Source organism: Sphaeramia orbicularis, chromosome 8, assembly GCF_902148855.1.
Source record: "Sphaeramia orbicularis chromosome 8, fSphaOr1.1, whole genome shotgun sequence".
NCBI lineage: Eukaryota > Metazoa > Chordata > Actinopteri > Kurtiformes > Apogonidae > Sphaeramia > Sphaeramia orbicularis.
The window spans coordinates 27,442,823-27,460,787 of NC_043964.1; the positions used below are offsets into that span (position 1 = coordinate 27,442,823).

Here is a 17,965-nt window from a genome sequence, read left to right on the forward strand (position 1 = left end):
CTATAACTAGGGATTGTTTTCAGAGGACTGTAATTAGGCTGAAATTCATATTAATAATGAACCACTTATAAAATAAACATTAATCTTCCTTGGTAGATGCAATTCAGCTGTTTGATTCCGCAGCTGTCCTTAGTGCACACTGCCCCCTGTTGGAGATGTTTTAAAACTGTCAAATGGATCTTCAATAAAAGCACTTACATGAGTATTGTGACAATTCTGTCTTTATTTCAGCTTGATTAAATGTCGATGATAGAAATCTTAAATCAAACATTGAACAGAATAACAAAAGAAAATGGCACAACTAAGAACTCAAAAACACAAAATTAAGACATTTACCCACTATACATTTAAGTATGTACAACTTTGATAAATAAACCAATACTGTCTAGATTTATGATTGTTTTGCTTTTATCCTTGTTTCTCTAGGATTAGTTCGCTGAGAGATGAGAAGAAGTGGGAAACAGGAAGAGGCAGGTAGTTGGAGTAATGCACAGCAGGTACACGATAGAAGAGATGACAGGACGAGAGTGGAAAACAAACTGCGATGGACGACGCAAGCTGCATTTGCAAAACTGAACTTTGAAGCTGTTTTTTTTTTTTTTTCTTCAACTCTGTTAGACATAAAGACAGCATCGGTGTGACCAATGAGCCATCCTGCCCTCTCCCATCTTTGGGTTCACCACATTACATTCCTGAAAAGTAGTTTTTTGTATTGTTTCACATCACACTTTGGATCCTGAGACGTGGACAGCCCATTCTTATAGCGGCACAGTTTTAATGAACCATTGGTGATTTATTTGTGACGCTTTAAAGCCTCTACAACAGTATGTAAAATACAGTATCATGTCTTATGCATAAACATCTAGAAGCGTACATAAGTTATGACAGCCATTTTAAAATGCAGTATTGTACAACGCTTAATGAGGTTGGTCTCACATGATTTAATTTACCATTAAATAGGTAAGCATCTACATAGAAACAAATATCTTAATTAAAAAAAAGGCATGAGACAAATATTACAATTTGTTTGACTGGGAAGAAAAACTGAATTACTGTCGCTAACCAGCAGCATTCTTATCACATTAACCTAGAGCGCCAGGCACTGTGCAGTAAAGTCCATTTTTCTAACACTTTAGTTGCTTCTTGTATGATACAGTAAAGGAAAGTGGTTTTAGACAAAAGTGAGAGCGACACGATAAAAAAAAAAAAAAAACCTAAAGGAATTAACTAAAATAAAGGGACAATAGGTGTGTTTTCCAGACAAGCCAAAACCCCTACAAGAGGCCCACACTAGTCCCTTTCAAAGACACAAATCCCCACGATGCATCTCCAGGACCTTCAGGAAATGAACAGTGAAAGCCATATCCTAAACTGAGACCCTGTCCAGACGCCCTCACCTGCAGCACCGTGTCCCACATTTACAAAAACAGTTCAGTCTGAGAAACAGACGAGGCTTTCATTCCTCGCATGGCTGTCGCGCTGTGAACAGGATCCACGTCAAACCTTACATGGAAAGTTTCCAAATGTTGGAACAATCTCCTGAGTGGCAACTTTTTTGACAGAGAAGTTTTTGTTTTCAATTTTTTTTTCTATAAAATCACTAACAGTTGACAAATTACACCTCCCCCCCGCAGTTTCAGTTGCAAGATTAATAAAAAAAAAAAAAAAGAAAAAAAAGAAGTAGCAAACAAAGAAAGACTGACAGGAATTGACAATAAAAGCTGTAAAAATAGACATATTTTACTAAAACATATTAAAGCACATCAGAAACTGTCTTTTCATTTAGAAAGCGAGAAACATTTTGGTTTGGGTTCCACACTGGGTCAGACCTGCTGAGTTTTAACGACGTGTGCTAGAAAGAGTTTGCATGAGCTTCTGCGTGTTGTTTATGTTTAAAGCATGAGGAAACTCTCCAAAGGGCATTTTACTGAATTACACAGTAAGATTTCCTTTCATAGACATAGAGCACACAAACAAAGCCGAGGAGGAAACAGACAGACGGGAGGTAAGAGGAGACTTTGGCCCTGACTCTTATCTAGAAACCCCAGCATGCTTCCTGCGTTTCTGGCCTGCAGAGTCCCAAAGCCAGAACTAGTATGTAGTATTCTAGAGAAAACCCCTGGAGAAGTCAAAGGCAGACGCCGGCTGTGGCTTCTGCACCGGCACAGATACCCAGACCCCCATGCTCTGTCAAGTGCAACGTTGGGAACGCTGAGCGACTCTAGTGTCTCTTCATGGACGACACTTTCTTCTTTCTGGCTGCAAGCATCTCGTAGAAAGGGTCCCTGCTGATGGCAGCTCTGTGGGCACGGAAGCAGAAAAACATCAGGGGGAAGTGGACATGTTCGGTACACAGGAGAGGAGTTTGGCTTTGAGTGCCAAAATTAGGTGGAAATCAGCTATTAATCACAAAAAAAACAAAACATGCAGTTGTGGAAAAAATTATTAGACCACCCCTTTTTTTCTTCAATTTCTTGTTCATTTTAATGCCTGGTACAACTAAAGGTACATTTGTTTGGACAAATATAATGATAACAACAAAAATAGCACATAAGAGTTTCATTTAAGACCTGATATCTAGCCATTTTCCATGGTTTTCTTGATAATAACCAAAATCACTTCAGTTCTTACATCAATAGCTATGCCATTGTACTGCCAAAAACAGTGCTTTTGGGCATTCAATGTTTTCTTTTCTGTCTGTTTTAGTCACATGATACACACAAGAGTTAGTACTTGATTGCATGACTATTGTTTTCGATGACTTTTGATGGTCTAATAATTTTTTCTGCGACTGTAAAAGCCAAATTGGCTCAAAACAATCAGGAACTAGAAAATCAACACTTACTTGATGCTGTTCATCCATTCATCCTTCTCCTCAGCAGTAGGTGCAGAAATACGGTAGAAGGTGTGGTTGCCCTCGACAACGCGACCGTCAGCCTCCGTCTTGCAAGCTTTTATCACCTGATCCTTGTTGTCAGGGATGAAAAGCTCAAAGCAGTTCTACAAAACATTAAGTCAGGGTAGATTTACAACACAGCTGAATAAGAAGCAGAGTTTAAGGCTGAAAAAGGCTGTAAAATACGGAGTTCCTACATATTTCTATTTATATCGCTTGAAATAAATCTAACCAACTGTCAGCCTGTTTTAAGTAGACATAGAGAGACTGCTCTGTTCGGTCCATTAATGACGGCGGTGGAACATTATTGGTGTCAGCACAAGTCAGCTGTAATAGTGGCAAGTAGTCAATATTAAGCTTCTCAAGTGAAATACTGACTTAATAATGCATAGCCTGAAACATAAAAGTCCCCCCCCATCTACAATTTTTATAGTTAGTCTGACGTTCAAATACAAATATATCCAATTTATTAATTTAGTATTCATTCACTTTGACTTCAACAGTTTTCCAGTTTGTAATAAAGTGAATCAACATTTTGGGTGAAGGTATGAAGATGTATTTTCAGGCTCTAAATTACTGTTATGATGCTGGTTGTCAGAAATCCACCATCTATCGATCTCTAGTATTGATCATTATGATAATATATGTGCAATAATTAGAAAAAAAAATCTGCTGATTCTTAAATCAGGGTTCCTACAGGTTAAATTTAAGACTTTTAAAGACCACTTAGAACAGAATTTAATGCCCATTTCAAGGCCTATTTCAAGGCCATACTGGCAAAGATTTGTGACTCCTAGAATTTAGGAAAACGTATTTATTTACAACACCTTGATCCCCATCGTTCCGAGTTGAATTCATTTCTTGCACACACTGCAAAAATCTAAATCTTACCAAGTGTATTTTTCTCATTTCTAGTCAAAATACCACATCACACTTAAAATAAGACATAACCACCTAAAGAGTAACTTTTCAGTGAGATATAAGAACTTATTTTTAGACAGTAGATCTTGAAAATATTATTTCAAGAAATTTTACCAAGATAATTTTCACTTGTTCCATTGGCAGATTTTTTTTTTGCTAAATTCAAGATTTTTTTGCTCAGTTCAAACAAAAAAATCTGCCAATGGAACAAGTGAAAATTATCTTGGTAAGATTTCTTGAAATAAGATTTTCCAGATCTATTGTCTCAAAATAAGTTCTTATATCGCACTGAAAAGTTACTCTTTAGGTGGTTATGTCTTATTGTAAGTGTGATGAGATATTTTGACTAGAAATGCGAAAAATACACTTTGTAAGATTTTGATTTTTGCAGTGCAAGGGGAAGCAAGTTTCAAACATGTTCCCCCCTACTCATGTCAACCAGGTGGAGAACGATCTTTTCTCCAACCAGGAATAGTTACATTTGCACTTCCCAATGTTTACTTTTCACTTCTGTGATCATTTCTCACTGGGGGCTGCAAAGTTAGCGATAATTGGTTCCTAATTTCAATATAAATTGTCAGCTTGGAACAGGTGGAACCGAGTAGACTAATATTACTTTCTTTGCAGCTTGGACATTTAACAGACACATTTAAACACAATACAGCCAACAAGTTTATGGTGACATAACTTAAGACCTACTATATCGATTTTGATACCTTTTAAAGACTTTTTTAAGGAATTAAATGCAAATTTGTAAATTCAGGACTTTTAAGACCCCATGGGAACCCTGTAAATAAATTTTGCCGCAGCTGAGAAGTGTGAAGCAGAAATAACGTCTATGTTCAATTTTACACAAGACCAGTACTGGAGAGATGGGCTTTTTGTTGTCAGTTTGGAAAATTTGTCGTAGAATAAACCAGTAGAGGGCGTTGTGCTTACAGGTTTTTTATCCTCCACCTCCCTGATGCTCAGGTTCTCCAGCGGGATGATTCCTCTGGGCTCTTTGTCCTGTGCAAACATAAACAAACTTAACACAAGGAACAACACAAAAAACAAAAGTGACTGCCATCTTTTTGTGACTGCGGAGCTGAGCTGTACTCACTGTGGTGTACTCAAAGTAGTACAGACAGTTATCTGTGAGGATAAACCACCTCCTCTTCCAGGTTTTTACACGTCCCCCTGTGGAGCAAAACAGTCGGTGTCAGAAAGGCTCAGCGAGAGGCAGAGATGGAGAGAGATGAGCACGGAAGCACCGGGTCGAGCAGCAGACAGGCAGACAGATGTACGGGCAGACAGACAGATGACGGCTTCAGAGGACTCCTTTATACCCCAACACCCCACCTACGGGCCCTGATTCACCACTGCACCAAGCGTTCAACATCACCATTCCTGCACAGCCCTCACCTGTCTGGACATCAGTCTTAGTTTCCTTGAATTTTTAATGTGTTGAGTTGTTCTTTTGTTGTTATTCGCCCCCTTAAACCTCACCTTAGTGCGTCTGGAAACTGCCTGCCCTCACTTGGACTTGTGTGCCTTTCATTAGTCGCTGACTCAGAGAAATAAGTCTGAGGCCAGATCGATAGACAGGATACAGATATATGTGCTTTGCACCCACTAAATGTAATGAACTACTAACCCAAATGGAACTCTAGGAGAGGGAGAAATGTGGAAAACAATCGAATTACTGTCTGGAGACTGGATATGGAAAATAAGGCTTCACTAAAGCCATGTTTCCACTGCAGGAACTTTCCCCAGGAATTAGGAACCTTTGGAGGAACTCCCCTGCATGGATCTAAATTTAGTTCTGGGGACTTTATTTAACCCCCTGGACTTGATTTACTGCTTAGTGATTGTATGCCTCCATCAACAAAGTACAATTTACATCCATATCTTACATCCAAACTCATAAAATATACCGCATGTAGGGAAGACTGAAGGAATTTACATGAAACTAGAATGTCTAGGAATGCGTGGAAAACAATCCAATTACTGTTTTGTTCCTGAACACAGAGAGTAAAGAGTGACTGAAAGGTCATCGAGATTAAGTTCTCGCCTCATTTTCTGCACATCGGGGGCTCTCTGGTTAACTCGGTACTCGTTGATCTGTTGCTGACCTCTGACCTTTTTTGTCACCCATACTTCCTGTGAGGGGAAACCTGATCACAGGAACAGATGGCAGTTTCAGTATGGGAGGATTGGATGCCAACAAACCGAGTGGGACAGGAAGCTAAGAGCCCGCAGCTAAGCTCAGCCGCTCTACAGGCATCTCAGAGCTGAGTTTGATCTTTGTTAAGAAGACGGTGATACAGGAGTGGTACTTCTAAACAAGAGCTAAGCTGTGTCTAGACTCGACTATTTCACCACCACCAGTGTTAGTAAAAAAAGCTGCATTGGGAAACCCATCTACCGTGAAAGAGGAAGGTAGCCAAGTGGCTCTGTGGGTGTTTTTAGCTTATAGACAAATAGAACACACTTGTATTATCATATAACAGCACTGAGGCTGTATATGATATCCCATCACATCACAGACATCATGATAGGTCGAACACATAAGTCTAGACTTGTTATCTACAGGTGCCATTGACACGCTTCACTCAAGAGGCAAAGGTGGAGAACGGCAGCCCCTCGCCGCTCTCCACTTGTCGGCGTGTTGCAACAAAAAGCAGACAAACAAACACAGACGCGATGGCAGAATCACACAGCTGACGGCCCCAGAGTTGATTGGGTTGGGGGTTTTTGATTGGCTGATGGTCGTGTCCGTTCCTGTCGCAGTGAAAAAGACAGAAGTTGCCTCCTCCACCTGTGCAACAATGTCCAGGACGAGGCGGGGCGTCCTGGCAGATTGTTGCAGAGGGGGTGAGGGTGATGCTAGGCTGGAGTGGAGCTGAGTGGAGGGAGTCACCCATGCAAGACAGGACTGTGGGAGGCTGGGCGTGTGGAGGTTAACAGGAAACAGCTCTGCATTTTGGTTTCATGATCGGATTTGGAATGACTTATCTAACCAGGATGAGTTAGAAATTGTCTGATTTTTAAAAAAAAAAGTTGCAAGAAATATGTTGTCATAATGTTAGAACTGTTATTTACATGAATGCACAGACAAATTGGTTGTATTTCTCTCATGGATGTGTCTTATAAACCATGCCCGAACCCTCTCAGCACCACCATCCCCTGCCCACGCTTCTCTCCCACAGTGTTCGGTCCAGTCCAGTCTAGCACCTCACCGGGCCACAGCTGCACCGTTCCCTTTCAGGTCCATTTACAGCATGAGATAAAAAGAGCAGAGCTATGTTGTTGAAAAGGTGCAGTATTCCTTTCCATGCGATCAGAGAGCAAAGGAAATGAGCCAATTATAATGGATTCATGATCATATCGGTCCGTTGCTGTGCTCACTGTATGGAAAAAAGGTATAATGCAGCTTCCAAAAAAAGACAGAGATCAAAGAGAGTGACCACCACAGCAAATAGAGAATAGAGGGTCAAACCGCTCAGCAAGTGGTCACAAAGCATCAGCTCCCCGAGCCGAGCCCACGGGGTGGCAAATGCACCCGGTGACCGGCTGGCAGCCACCCACGGAGATAAAAGAGAGTGGACAAACCACCAGCTCAATGAGAGACTGAACAGACAAACAAACATCTGAAGTTCAAATGAAACCCAGTCAATGGAGAGACGAACAGTAAAAATACAAATCTGAAGATGAAAAAAAAAACAAAAAAACACCCTGTATGGAAAAAAAATGAATAGAACAAAAGCATGGCAGACCACCAAAAAGCACCTGAGAGTTGAAGAGATGGACTAGCATTGGGAAGAGCAGGTGTACATACCTCCTGAGGAAAGACAACAGCCAAAATCATGGGAACAAACAAACAAACGAAGAGGAAAAGAAAACAAAAATAATCAAATTAAATGATAAGGAATTACAGCACCACAGTCCTGTTAATCTGGTTCCAAGGAGGCTTTGATGCAATGCTTCACAGCTTTTCAGACACTTAGAAGTGTGCTGTTAGAATTTCCCTCCACAAGGGGGAGCCATATTCACTGTGAATTACTGACTGCAACTGTAAAGCACCACATTAAACATCACCTCTGCTTATGCTACATCCAGTACCGTAACTTCCACCCTGATCATTATTCTCCAATCGTCCAATATGCAGTCGCTGGAGAGGCAGAGTGATTCTGTGTTTCTTTGGTGTACCCAGTTGTAAAGATTCGCAGCGAGTTTAAGATTCAATTTCACTTGACACATTTACTCTTTAATTAAATTCACTGGGAATCTGTACAACAGAAAGAGATCTCAGAGGAAAGAGAGGATGAGAGATGAGGGGTACAAGATTGTAGACACTGACCAATAACGATCACAGATGATATCCTTTAGAATTTTTTTTTTTAAATCAGTAAAAAAGGAATATATCGTATGTAGGAACTTAGAGAAGGAATTTGCAAAAGTTTGAGAAAAAAGGGACCTTGAAACATCACCAAACATTCGAGAGTTATAATAAGCATTACCAAGACATAGCTATTAGGGCTGCATGATACTGGCAAAACTTGTGATATGTGATATGGATGTACAGCATTACGATAATGATAATATTGCAATATTTATCATTCACCTAAAGAAATACCAATTTCATCTACTAAGAAAGATGTTCCTTAATGTTAAAATGAGCCAATTGTTTGTACGCTGACTCAGTTATTCATCATTTAAGACAAAATACTGTACTACTACTGCTACTACTACAATCAATAACACAATTCTGTCCAAGAACCTGGTGATGCTGCTACCATAGACCTTCAGACACAAACATAGTCAAATATTTTGTCATATTATTTACATATAACAACATGTAAATGACATGGATGTATTTCATAATAACAAAAGCGCCAGAGTACATGCCCATGTAAGAGCTTTAACAAAACTCTATTGCTTGCCTGGTTTGGTAAATACTGCATATCAAAACAAAATCTTTAAATATAAGTGTTCAGGCCTTGCCCAAAGTTGTGCGCTGGAAATATTCACATCTTTTCAACATTGATAACAGATGTAAACTTGCATTCAACCAGCAGCAGTAGCATTACTTCAGTCTTTTTGCCAGAAAAACTAGAACGTTAGAGTGGTAGAGAAAACCACTCTGGTACTGCATGGCATGTAAAACAGAAAGTTAATTTAAAAAAAAAAAAATTATATTGCATGGTCTTTGCGATATGAATATTGCACACACTGTTCTTGCGATAATGATTTTTTTTCGATATATGATGCAGTATTAATAGCTATATTACCAAAAATTACTCAAGGCAGGTGAGAACTTCCAGAATAGGACAAACCTTTTACCAAAATGCACATTAAATCTTTAAACACCTCATATACCATCTGCTCCAATCCATACAACACACTTACAGAGCATGTAAATGAAGTGTACACTTGATTAACATGCTCTGCAAGTATGTCAGTATTTCTGTGTGAACTTATCAGCGTATGAATATGCCCTCTCTTAAATAATTCAGAGGCCTCCAAATGTGGGGGTCTGATCCCAAGGCCACATTCATAATACATTAAAGCAGCCGGGATGTCTTCAGATGCCTCGGTTCGAGTGTGCACACACCTATTCACATGTGCCTGAACACACTGGCGCATGCGCATTCACTCTCAGGTTATTGATCTCAGGGGAGATACAGGAGAAATTCAGCCTGCATAAATCACTTTAGAAAGGCCATACAAGTAAGAGTCATCTATCAGCGTTGGCATATTTCTGACAACGCCATCACATGGGCGATCCTTTATGTGCTCAAATAACTTTGTTTCCTGTTTCACTCACCCAGTTTTAGTAGCCAGCCTTCTCTGTCAGGGTTGAAGAAAGTGTGTGTGAGGTCATTGCCGTCGTCCTCTGGGATTTTGAAAGGCTCGTTCTTTATGCTCTCGTACAGATTCTACAAAATGAAGAGTTAGACCATGAATGCATAACTGGTTTGAGCATAAGGAGAAGTAAAACAATAAAAGAAAAACCAAGAAAGGTGAGGCCTCCTGACCCTGAGCAGGTCTTCAGGTAAGTCGCCTCCATCGTTGATGCCTCGGTTCATTGAGATGAATCGCTCCACAGTGGGTTTATCTTTGACATTGGGGTTGTGGAGGCTGGTGTTCAGCATAATGATGGCAAATGACAGGATGTAACAGGTATCTGAAACATAAGCAGAGTAACACACAGTCTGATGATTAACAGAGGGATGAGCTCTATGATATAGTATGAGGCAGCTGTCAAACTGCTGCCTGTGTTTAATGTGGCGTCTAATAAATATGAATGTAAATGAGCTGAGCTGAAAGGGCTGCATTTTGGGGATCACAGTCAGACAAAGAGGGACAGATAGGCCACGTTTCACTAGTAGGGGGAGTGGGTAGGAGTGAAAGGTTATGCGTGGGCAGCAAAGTATGCATCTATGACTCTGGACATACACATTGCTTCATGTGAGCACTAAAAGACGACATGGTAGAGACCCGGCTGACGCAGCAGCACTTTATCTGGACTGTGAGGCTGTTGAGAAATCCTATGCATTATTCACATCCATCTGCATGTTAGAGGCAGTCGTCTGTCTGCTAGGAGCATTATTTCTCCTAAGCCAGACACGTTCCTATCATGCAGTTCTACTCAGCAGACTTTGTGTCTGTTAAATAAAGTAGTTTAGATCTGAGTTGCTGTTAGATCTACAGGAACACTGGATACGAAATCACAAAAAATGGCAGTTGTACCTGTGGACTGGAAAACACCAGGGTTGCACTGACAGTAGCGCTGAGCGAAGGCCTCCATCATACGGTCGATCTTCTGAGCTTCACCTGGAAGCCGGAAACTCCACAGGAACTGTCTGTGAGGCGACACAGCTCAGTGATCAGAAACAGACTTGAAGGCTGAGTGAGTTCTACTAAGACACAAAACTGAAACACTGGAAAAAATCTAATTCTTACCAGGTGTATTTTTCTCATTTCTAGTCAAAATATCTCATCACATGTAAAATACAACATAATCCCCTAAAGAGTAACTTTTCAGTGAGATATAAGAACTCGTTTTTAGACAATAGATCTTGAAAATCTTATTTCAAGAAATCAAAATAATTTTCACTTGTTCCACTGGCAGATTTTTTTTTTTTTTTGCTGAATTCAGGGTTTTTTTTTTTTTTTTGCTTAATGCAAGCAAAGACACCTGCCAATGGAACAAATGAAAATCATCTTGGTAAAATTTCTTGAAATAACATTTTCAAGATCTATTGTCTAAAAATAAGTTCTTATATCTCACTGAAAAGTTGCTCTTTTGGTGATTATATTTATACTTTGACTAGAAATGAGAAAAATACACTTGGTAAGATTTTGATTTTTTGCAGTGTGCATATCATTTCCATAGACAGAAGCCAAAGACTTCTCATAGGGGTGATGGATTACTGGCCTGGACAGTTATTAGATCCAATGTTTTCATTCTTACAGCAGATCATAAATACTGATTCCAAATATTGGCCTCCTTGGCTACAAATGTACAGTTTATTTCCTTTATTTCAGTTTAGTTTAGCTTAATTGTTTACATTAGTCATGTGAAGGGAACTCACAAAGTAAGAATTTCATTGCTCAGTACTGCTGCGTATATGACAATAAACTTCTTGAGTCTAATGACTGAGTACCAGTGATGATTTCAGTTGTCAGAGAGATACTGTTTTACCTTAAAGCCTGAACCAGGTTGAGGTCTGTGAATTCATGAAGCTCCACAAAGGCATGCAGGACTTGGATATTGAATTCATCCCTGGAGGAAACAAATTTAAAAATGAACAATAACGAAGCAACATTAGTAATTGTATTACTGTCTTTATATGATGGAATGTTGGTCATTAATGAACAGAAACATAAGAAACAGTAAATCAGCCAAAGTTAACCATCCGTTGTCCCCAGTCAGGTTATATTCTGCATTGCAATACACAATGGCCTAAAACAGTGGTTCCCAACCTTTTTTGGCTCATGACCCCATTTTAACATCACAAATTTCTGGCGACTCCAGGCATTCATAACGGAGACTTTTTTTTTTTTCCCAAAATTAATATGTTTTTGATCATGTAATAGTTTGCTATACTAAGTTGCAAATAAATATTAATTTTAGACAACATTTAGTCTATATAATGGATATTATTATGGACAGAGGCAGAAAAGCCAGGTGTAGATTACTGCACAAAGTGAGAATTTTATTTTCCTTGGTCAGGATATGTACAGTCAGTCCAGCTTGTATTTACAAGGCTAACAATTAATACTGAACAAACAATAACTCAAACTCTGAATAATGAAAGAGCTGCAGCATCTGAAACCGACCACAATGAACATTTGAAAGATAAACAGAACCACAGTGCTTCAGTTTCAGGTTCACAGTTTGTCATGTCTTTACGTATTATGATTGTCTCACTCAACTCACCATATATTTTTTTTTAGTAAGTTTTTTTTTTTTTTTTTTTTAATCAATTACTCGAAATTTCAGGCGACCCCATTTGAATTTCAGGCAACCCCATGAGGGGTCTCGATCCCAAGGCTGAAAAACACTGACCAAAAAAGAACCTGTGTAAGGAGGGGCATTTGAGATATAGACTGTTAGAGACGAGGCAACAATATGTCTGAGAATTAATACTTTCATTCCATCTGAGACAAACACTCCCCACCCCCCTTATCATATAATCTTAATCATGACATCATTTCTGACCTTTATACCCTTCAGTGTAAATTATATGCCCTGTGGGATCATGGGATGGATCTATGGGGCTCTCGCTGACACCAGTCATATCCAGTCACTACGATCCCCAGTGGACAGGTGACCAATCCTTTCTCCAGATCCAATACTGCTCAGGCCCCTCCTCACAGAATTAAAAACATGCAAAGAGCTTGATATCAAACGAGCAAAAAAAAGCATCTATCAAGGAACGGCCCGTGCTCCATTTCCTGGTTTGACCTGGTTTTGACTGATAGACTGCCTGCTCTGGAGTCCCCGAGCAGAACACACCGTTTATCATTTCCTGTTCAGACTAACAAGGATGATCTCTGCTCTTGAGTCAAATCTTTAATTCCCTTTAAAGACGGCCATTCTTAAGTTGTGACTCTCTTGATCATGTTAAGTTTTGAATGAGTCAGATAATTACGGACAGATGGAGGATATTGTGTAATGGACGACGTCTTGAGAGGATCCCTGAAATGTGGGACTAATAAAGTATGTTTGGGAAAGGATGGGTGTGTGCCTGACCAAGAGGAAACAGAGCAATATGAAAAGTATGCACTGCCGTAGAGGGGTCACCACTATTCAGCGCCGTTATCGACCACATGGCAGGACAACAAACCAGAAGAACAAAAGTATGAGAGAAAGCAGGTGATTAGAGAAAAACAAAGATTCAGAGTCGACTCCGACCTCTCTCCGAGGTAATCTCCGATGGCTGTTTTGTTGAGGCCCTCGCCTTTGTAGAGGAACTGAGCAATGTCATCGCTGGTGTTCTTCAGCAAATCATTCTCAATCAGGAACTGGATCCCCTGAGAAAGAGAGAGGGCCTTGGATTACAGCGTATTTATGAAAACATGAGACAAAAACCACATTTCTGGAGATTTACAAGATTCCTTTGACTAGGGCTGGTCATAATCAGGAGTGTAAGAAAATATCATTTCTGAGATATATCATATTTCATTTCATGATACTGTATTGATATTAGAAAGTGCTGTATCGATACTTTTAGGTATTTATTCAAATGCAGAGGTTCATCTTTTGTGTATATTTTTGGGAATCCTGCAAGCTCTTTTATTTATATATTCACATGGGTATTTTGCTCTGTTGTTTGTATACTATTAAAGTTAAAGTTTTTTTTTTTAATTAATAACACTGTTTTGTTAAATAATGGTTATTTCAAGTATCTTAAAACCACTTTTTACTGTCAGAAAGAGGCAGATGTTAGTTCCTTTGTTGGGATTGCACAAAAATAATGTTATAATGTTGGATGATTCAGGGACTGTCCACTATTCATTCTTTTTACAACTAATAGAATATGAACACTTGAGCAGGATCTTAAACTGTAAGTCTGTAAAAACTAATATTATTTTTTTATTTATTGTGTGTTTTTTGCACTGGTAAAACCAGATGTTAAAACTTTATTTATCAAAATCCTGCACTTTAAGATTTTACAAAGGCAAGTTTTGTGATAAAGCATTAGATCCTGTTCTAATCAAATGTTTAGTATTTGTGCATATTTTTGGTGTAATTCAATTTTCCAGGAAATCCTTTAAAAGAGAAACAAAACAAAAAATATTGCCTTGTTAACAGTATCATGACATATCATATCCTGATCCTAGTATTATACTTTGTATTGTATTGCCAGATTCTTGCCAATGCACACCCCTAGTCATTATATCGAATCAATTTGATTAATAGAGGCTCTGGTTTTTGCAAATTTGCAAAATCAAGATTAATCCTTTGGAGAAATTTATGCCTCGAGAAATATTTGAAATGCAATCTTGTTTACATCTTGTAATGTATTAATTGTGAATGCGGTTCTTCAGTTTAGTTTCAAGTTTTGTCTTCAGTTCACCTAGCCAGAGAATACTTAATTAAAATCTTAAATAATTCATAACATTGGGGAAAAATAAATTAAGATTGAATTTTTTGGCCATATCACTCAGCTCTTTCTTCTACCTACCTTCTTGGGGTCCATGTTGAACTTCTTCCGGCCCATGGCCACCTGTTTATTCCTCTGCATATTTTTCCTGAAACATTAGAACAGACACTGTTATTAAAACAACAGTGAACAATCTAAAGTAATCTTACATAAGTTAACATTCAACTGATGGCAAAAAGAGGGAAGTTGTAACAGGTTGTTTGATATTTAGCTTTTATGATTCACAAAAATTCAAACAACAAAGATGGTAAATTCATCGTCATACATACTCAACACGGTTTAGGCAATGATAATAAATGAATTCACTTAATTTCCTGAAAGTATCCTTTTCATTGACATTTTTCATTTGTTTGGCAGGACAGACCCCACTCCCCCTTTGCTTTTGATGACAAAGCGTTGATAAAGTGTTTAACATCATGCATATGGAAACGGCTCAATTCTCAGGCCTCGAGTTATTCAGGGGTCAAAGTGCACTTCCAAGAGTCCACCATCACCATGGTTACTTCTCCATCCCCAACTGGCGCGAGGTCACCACTTCTTCTCACTAATTCATCCGACTAGCATTCTTTCGGATTTATCTGCCAAAATCTGATGCTCACCTAAACTCCATGAAGGCAAATACAGCTGAGAGGCGCAGTGCACTCCCTTTTTAAGTGTTTGATCATGAGAAGATGTCAAATCCCGTAACGGGCTTTAGATCCAAGGCAAAGTGTTTTAGGAATATCCTTTAGCTGATGGGATTCCTATCCACTTGAGTTGACCAGACCCTGAGCATTGCTTCCCCTGGGATCATGCATTGTCTGCTCCTGCCCGTACACCCACTGCATTATTCAATGAGGCCTCCCATCACGGGGGGTGTGCCTGATAAAACATTTAAACTGCCTTAAAAGCAAAGACAATTTAGGAGGGGAGGTACTGTGACGGGACGGTCTGCTTTGCCCATCAAACATTAATAACTGACATCTTCATTTGCAAAGTTAATAGAAGCCAAACAAGTCAATTTGGACAAAAAAAAGAGAGAAATATGTGTATGGGGGAGGGGGCCACGACTGTTTTTCTTACCTCTCCTCAGTGGAACCCAGGTTCTCGATCTCACATGTAACTTCTGCTATCTCATCCTTCAGCCTCTGCAGTAAACAGAAAAAGAGTCACATTTGAGACGCCAGTATTACAGAAAGATGAATTCAGCATAAGTGCATGATTGCACCAGCAAAAAGAGAAATGGAAGGGTGTGACCAACAGGCACACAAAACGGAAAGTACTTGCATTAATAAGCTCTGGGTTTATTAAACAGTGCATAGCGAAAGGCAATCATCTCTGAATCATCTGTGTATAAACCAGGTGGCCTTTTAATCACATAAATGCTCACATCAGAGCTATCAGCAAGTCCAAGACAGTAGAGTCACCACACAGGTCATTTAGGAGCTGGAACTTTGCACACTGCTGCACACTCACCTCAGTTTTGAAATAAAACACCATTAGGAGCTGATATATGTCATATCAGATAATGCATGTTTGCTTATGTGCGCATGCATGGCTCTGCAAAACAGTCCTGCTCTGAATTTGATTTTGCAGAGAACATTTAGGGGATGACCTCAATACAAACTGAGTAAAGAAGCATAGAAGTGGATTATATTTTGCATGGCATTTTAGTGATTAATGGTCTTAAGGGCAGATTTGGTCGATCAAGCCAGCCCACTGGTGCCAGGCTGGCTCGATGAAAGCAACGGAGAGGATGGAAAGGATGTCAGCTTGATAAAAGTGTGCAATAATTGACTGTAGAAGAGACACTGCATGCAGATAAAGGATGTAATCATCCTGCCACGGTGTTAGTATATCATATCACATGCATAATACCAGCTCACTACAGGCCAAACCACAAAGGGAACATCTGTGATTTCAAGGCCTGCGCAATCACAACACATTCCTCAGATGCTTGCCTTCGCAAACAAAGCCCGTGCTCATACAGGAAAACGGGTGACTGTGCTGTGTGTGTGTGTGTGTGTGTGTGTGTGTGTGGGGGGGGGGTGTCAAGGAGAAGGAGCGGGGTCAGTGTGCAGACCACAGGGGAGGTGAAGGATGGACGGGGGCAGTAGTGGAAGCCAGGGTTGGGGGCAGGGCAGCCAGGGTGGCCCAGGCTCATAAAAAACAGGGTGTCATATCACGCCTTCACTGTTTGTCTGTCAGGTCTCGCGGAAGTCGAGTCGCCCACTGGGACATTTGAAGTCCAGCCTCTGCCACCATGTGACAGTGTCTTTGCCTTAGCATTATCTCATGCTTGCTGTGCCATGGACAGGAATCAAACAAACCACTTTAGGGAAATTTGGCCTGGCTGATTTGAATCCAGGCTTAGTCTGAAAAGCAGCGAGAGTGCGAGATATTCTCTGCTCGCTAAATGTCAACATGAATCACTATTTTTATATACAAGCACTCATTTCAGTAAATTTGGCCACATTTCAATAGACACACTTATTTAATCTATATAAAGAAGTCGTAAAAATGGCAAAACAATAAACAAACTGTTTGCCGAGGAAGTCAGCACTTGGTAGGAAATTTTTCACATTCTCCACATTCCAACTGGGCTGAGATGTTTGAAGGACTCCTTGGAAAACAGAGATTTATACAGAGATTGAAAATAACTGGACAGGAGGTAAATGTTTAATCTGAAAGCAGAAGAGCTGCAGTGGTTGGTGAAGGGGAGAAGTGGAAGTGAAGGTCTACTAATGTGTAAAAGCCTGTCTCACACACTTAGCCACTAAAATTGTCTGCAGCCGCTTTTCCACTGACCCTCAAACTGCACAAATATAACTTAAGCATAAAAATTTACCTAATGGAAAAAAAACAATTTCACCAAAACTGTTGTTTTTCGATTAAAAGTTTTTGCACTGGTAAGATGTGGTTTTTCGGGCAAAGTGCAAATGGTATATCACACAGAACTGCAATGGAAAGACCTTTTTCCGCAACTAGAGTCACGTGAATTAAAAAAAAAACAAAAAAAAAAACACATGAAACATGGCGTCAACACACCAGGAAACCAAATTATGTTGTAATTTAGGACGGGATAGAGGGGTAATATATAATAATAATGAATATATCTGTAAATCAACACGATATTTACGTTCATCACCATGTTTACGGAATGACTTTTCGTGCCATCTCATGATAATAAATAAACAAATCATCACATTTGTGATTCAGTGGAAAAACTGACATTAGGCATTTCTGTTTTTTTGACATTCAGTAAATATTGGTAAAGTTTTGTGCAGATGTCCACTGGAAAAGCGAATATTGTTCTTTTAGCAATTGCCACATCCTTTGTGTTTTACCTGAATGTCCTCCAGCAGCTCCTGCTTGCGCCGGCGGATGTTTTCCAGTTCTTGCTGCTCCTCTGGTGTGAGGTCGTCTGGCACTGTAAAAAAAAAAAAAAAAAAAAAAAAAAAAAAAAAAAGATTAAGAATTGCGAAAAACACAACCAAATTATGATTAATCT

At 39.5% G+C, this 17,965-nt stretch overlaps 1 protein-coding gene across 4 annotated transcripts in view; it reads right to left on the reverse strand.

The window, feature by feature from the left end:
* Positions 1–203: 203 nt before the first annotated feature.
* cyth1a (cytohesin 1a) overlaps positions 204–17,965 on the reverse strand; it is a 65,533-nt gene continuing 47,771 nt past the window's right edge. For 3 of the 4 annotated variants that reach the window (XM_030140727.1, XM_030140726.1, XM_030140728.1), the window contains exons 2-13: positions 17,802–17,884; positions 15,538–15,602; positions 14,497–14,563; positions 13,224–13,342; positions 11,508–11,588; positions 10,553–10,665; positions 9,838–9,986; positions 9,626–9,738; positions 4,920–4,998; positions 4,757–4,825; positions 2,846–3,000; positions 204–2,300 (exon numbers count right to left, since the gene is read on the reverse strand). In XM_030140727.1, coding sequence (XP_029996587.1) covers positions 2,222–2,300; positions 2,846–3,000; positions 4,757–4,825; positions 4,920–4,998; positions 9,626–9,738; positions 9,838–9,986; positions 10,553–10,665; positions 11,508–11,588; positions 13,224–13,342; positions 14,497–14,563; positions 15,538–15,602; positions 17,802–17,884 — 1,172 coding nt within the window. In that variant the 3' untranslated portion in view covers positions 204–2,221. The remainder of the gene's footprint in view (positions 2,301–2,845; positions 3,001–4,756; positions 4,826–4,919; positions 4,999–9,625; positions 9,739–9,837; positions 9,987–10,552; positions 10,666–11,507; positions 11,589–13,223; positions 13,343–14,496; positions 14,564–15,537; positions 15,603–17,801; positions 17,885–17,965) is intronic. The other variant, XM_030140725.1, reaches the window with a different exon arrangement.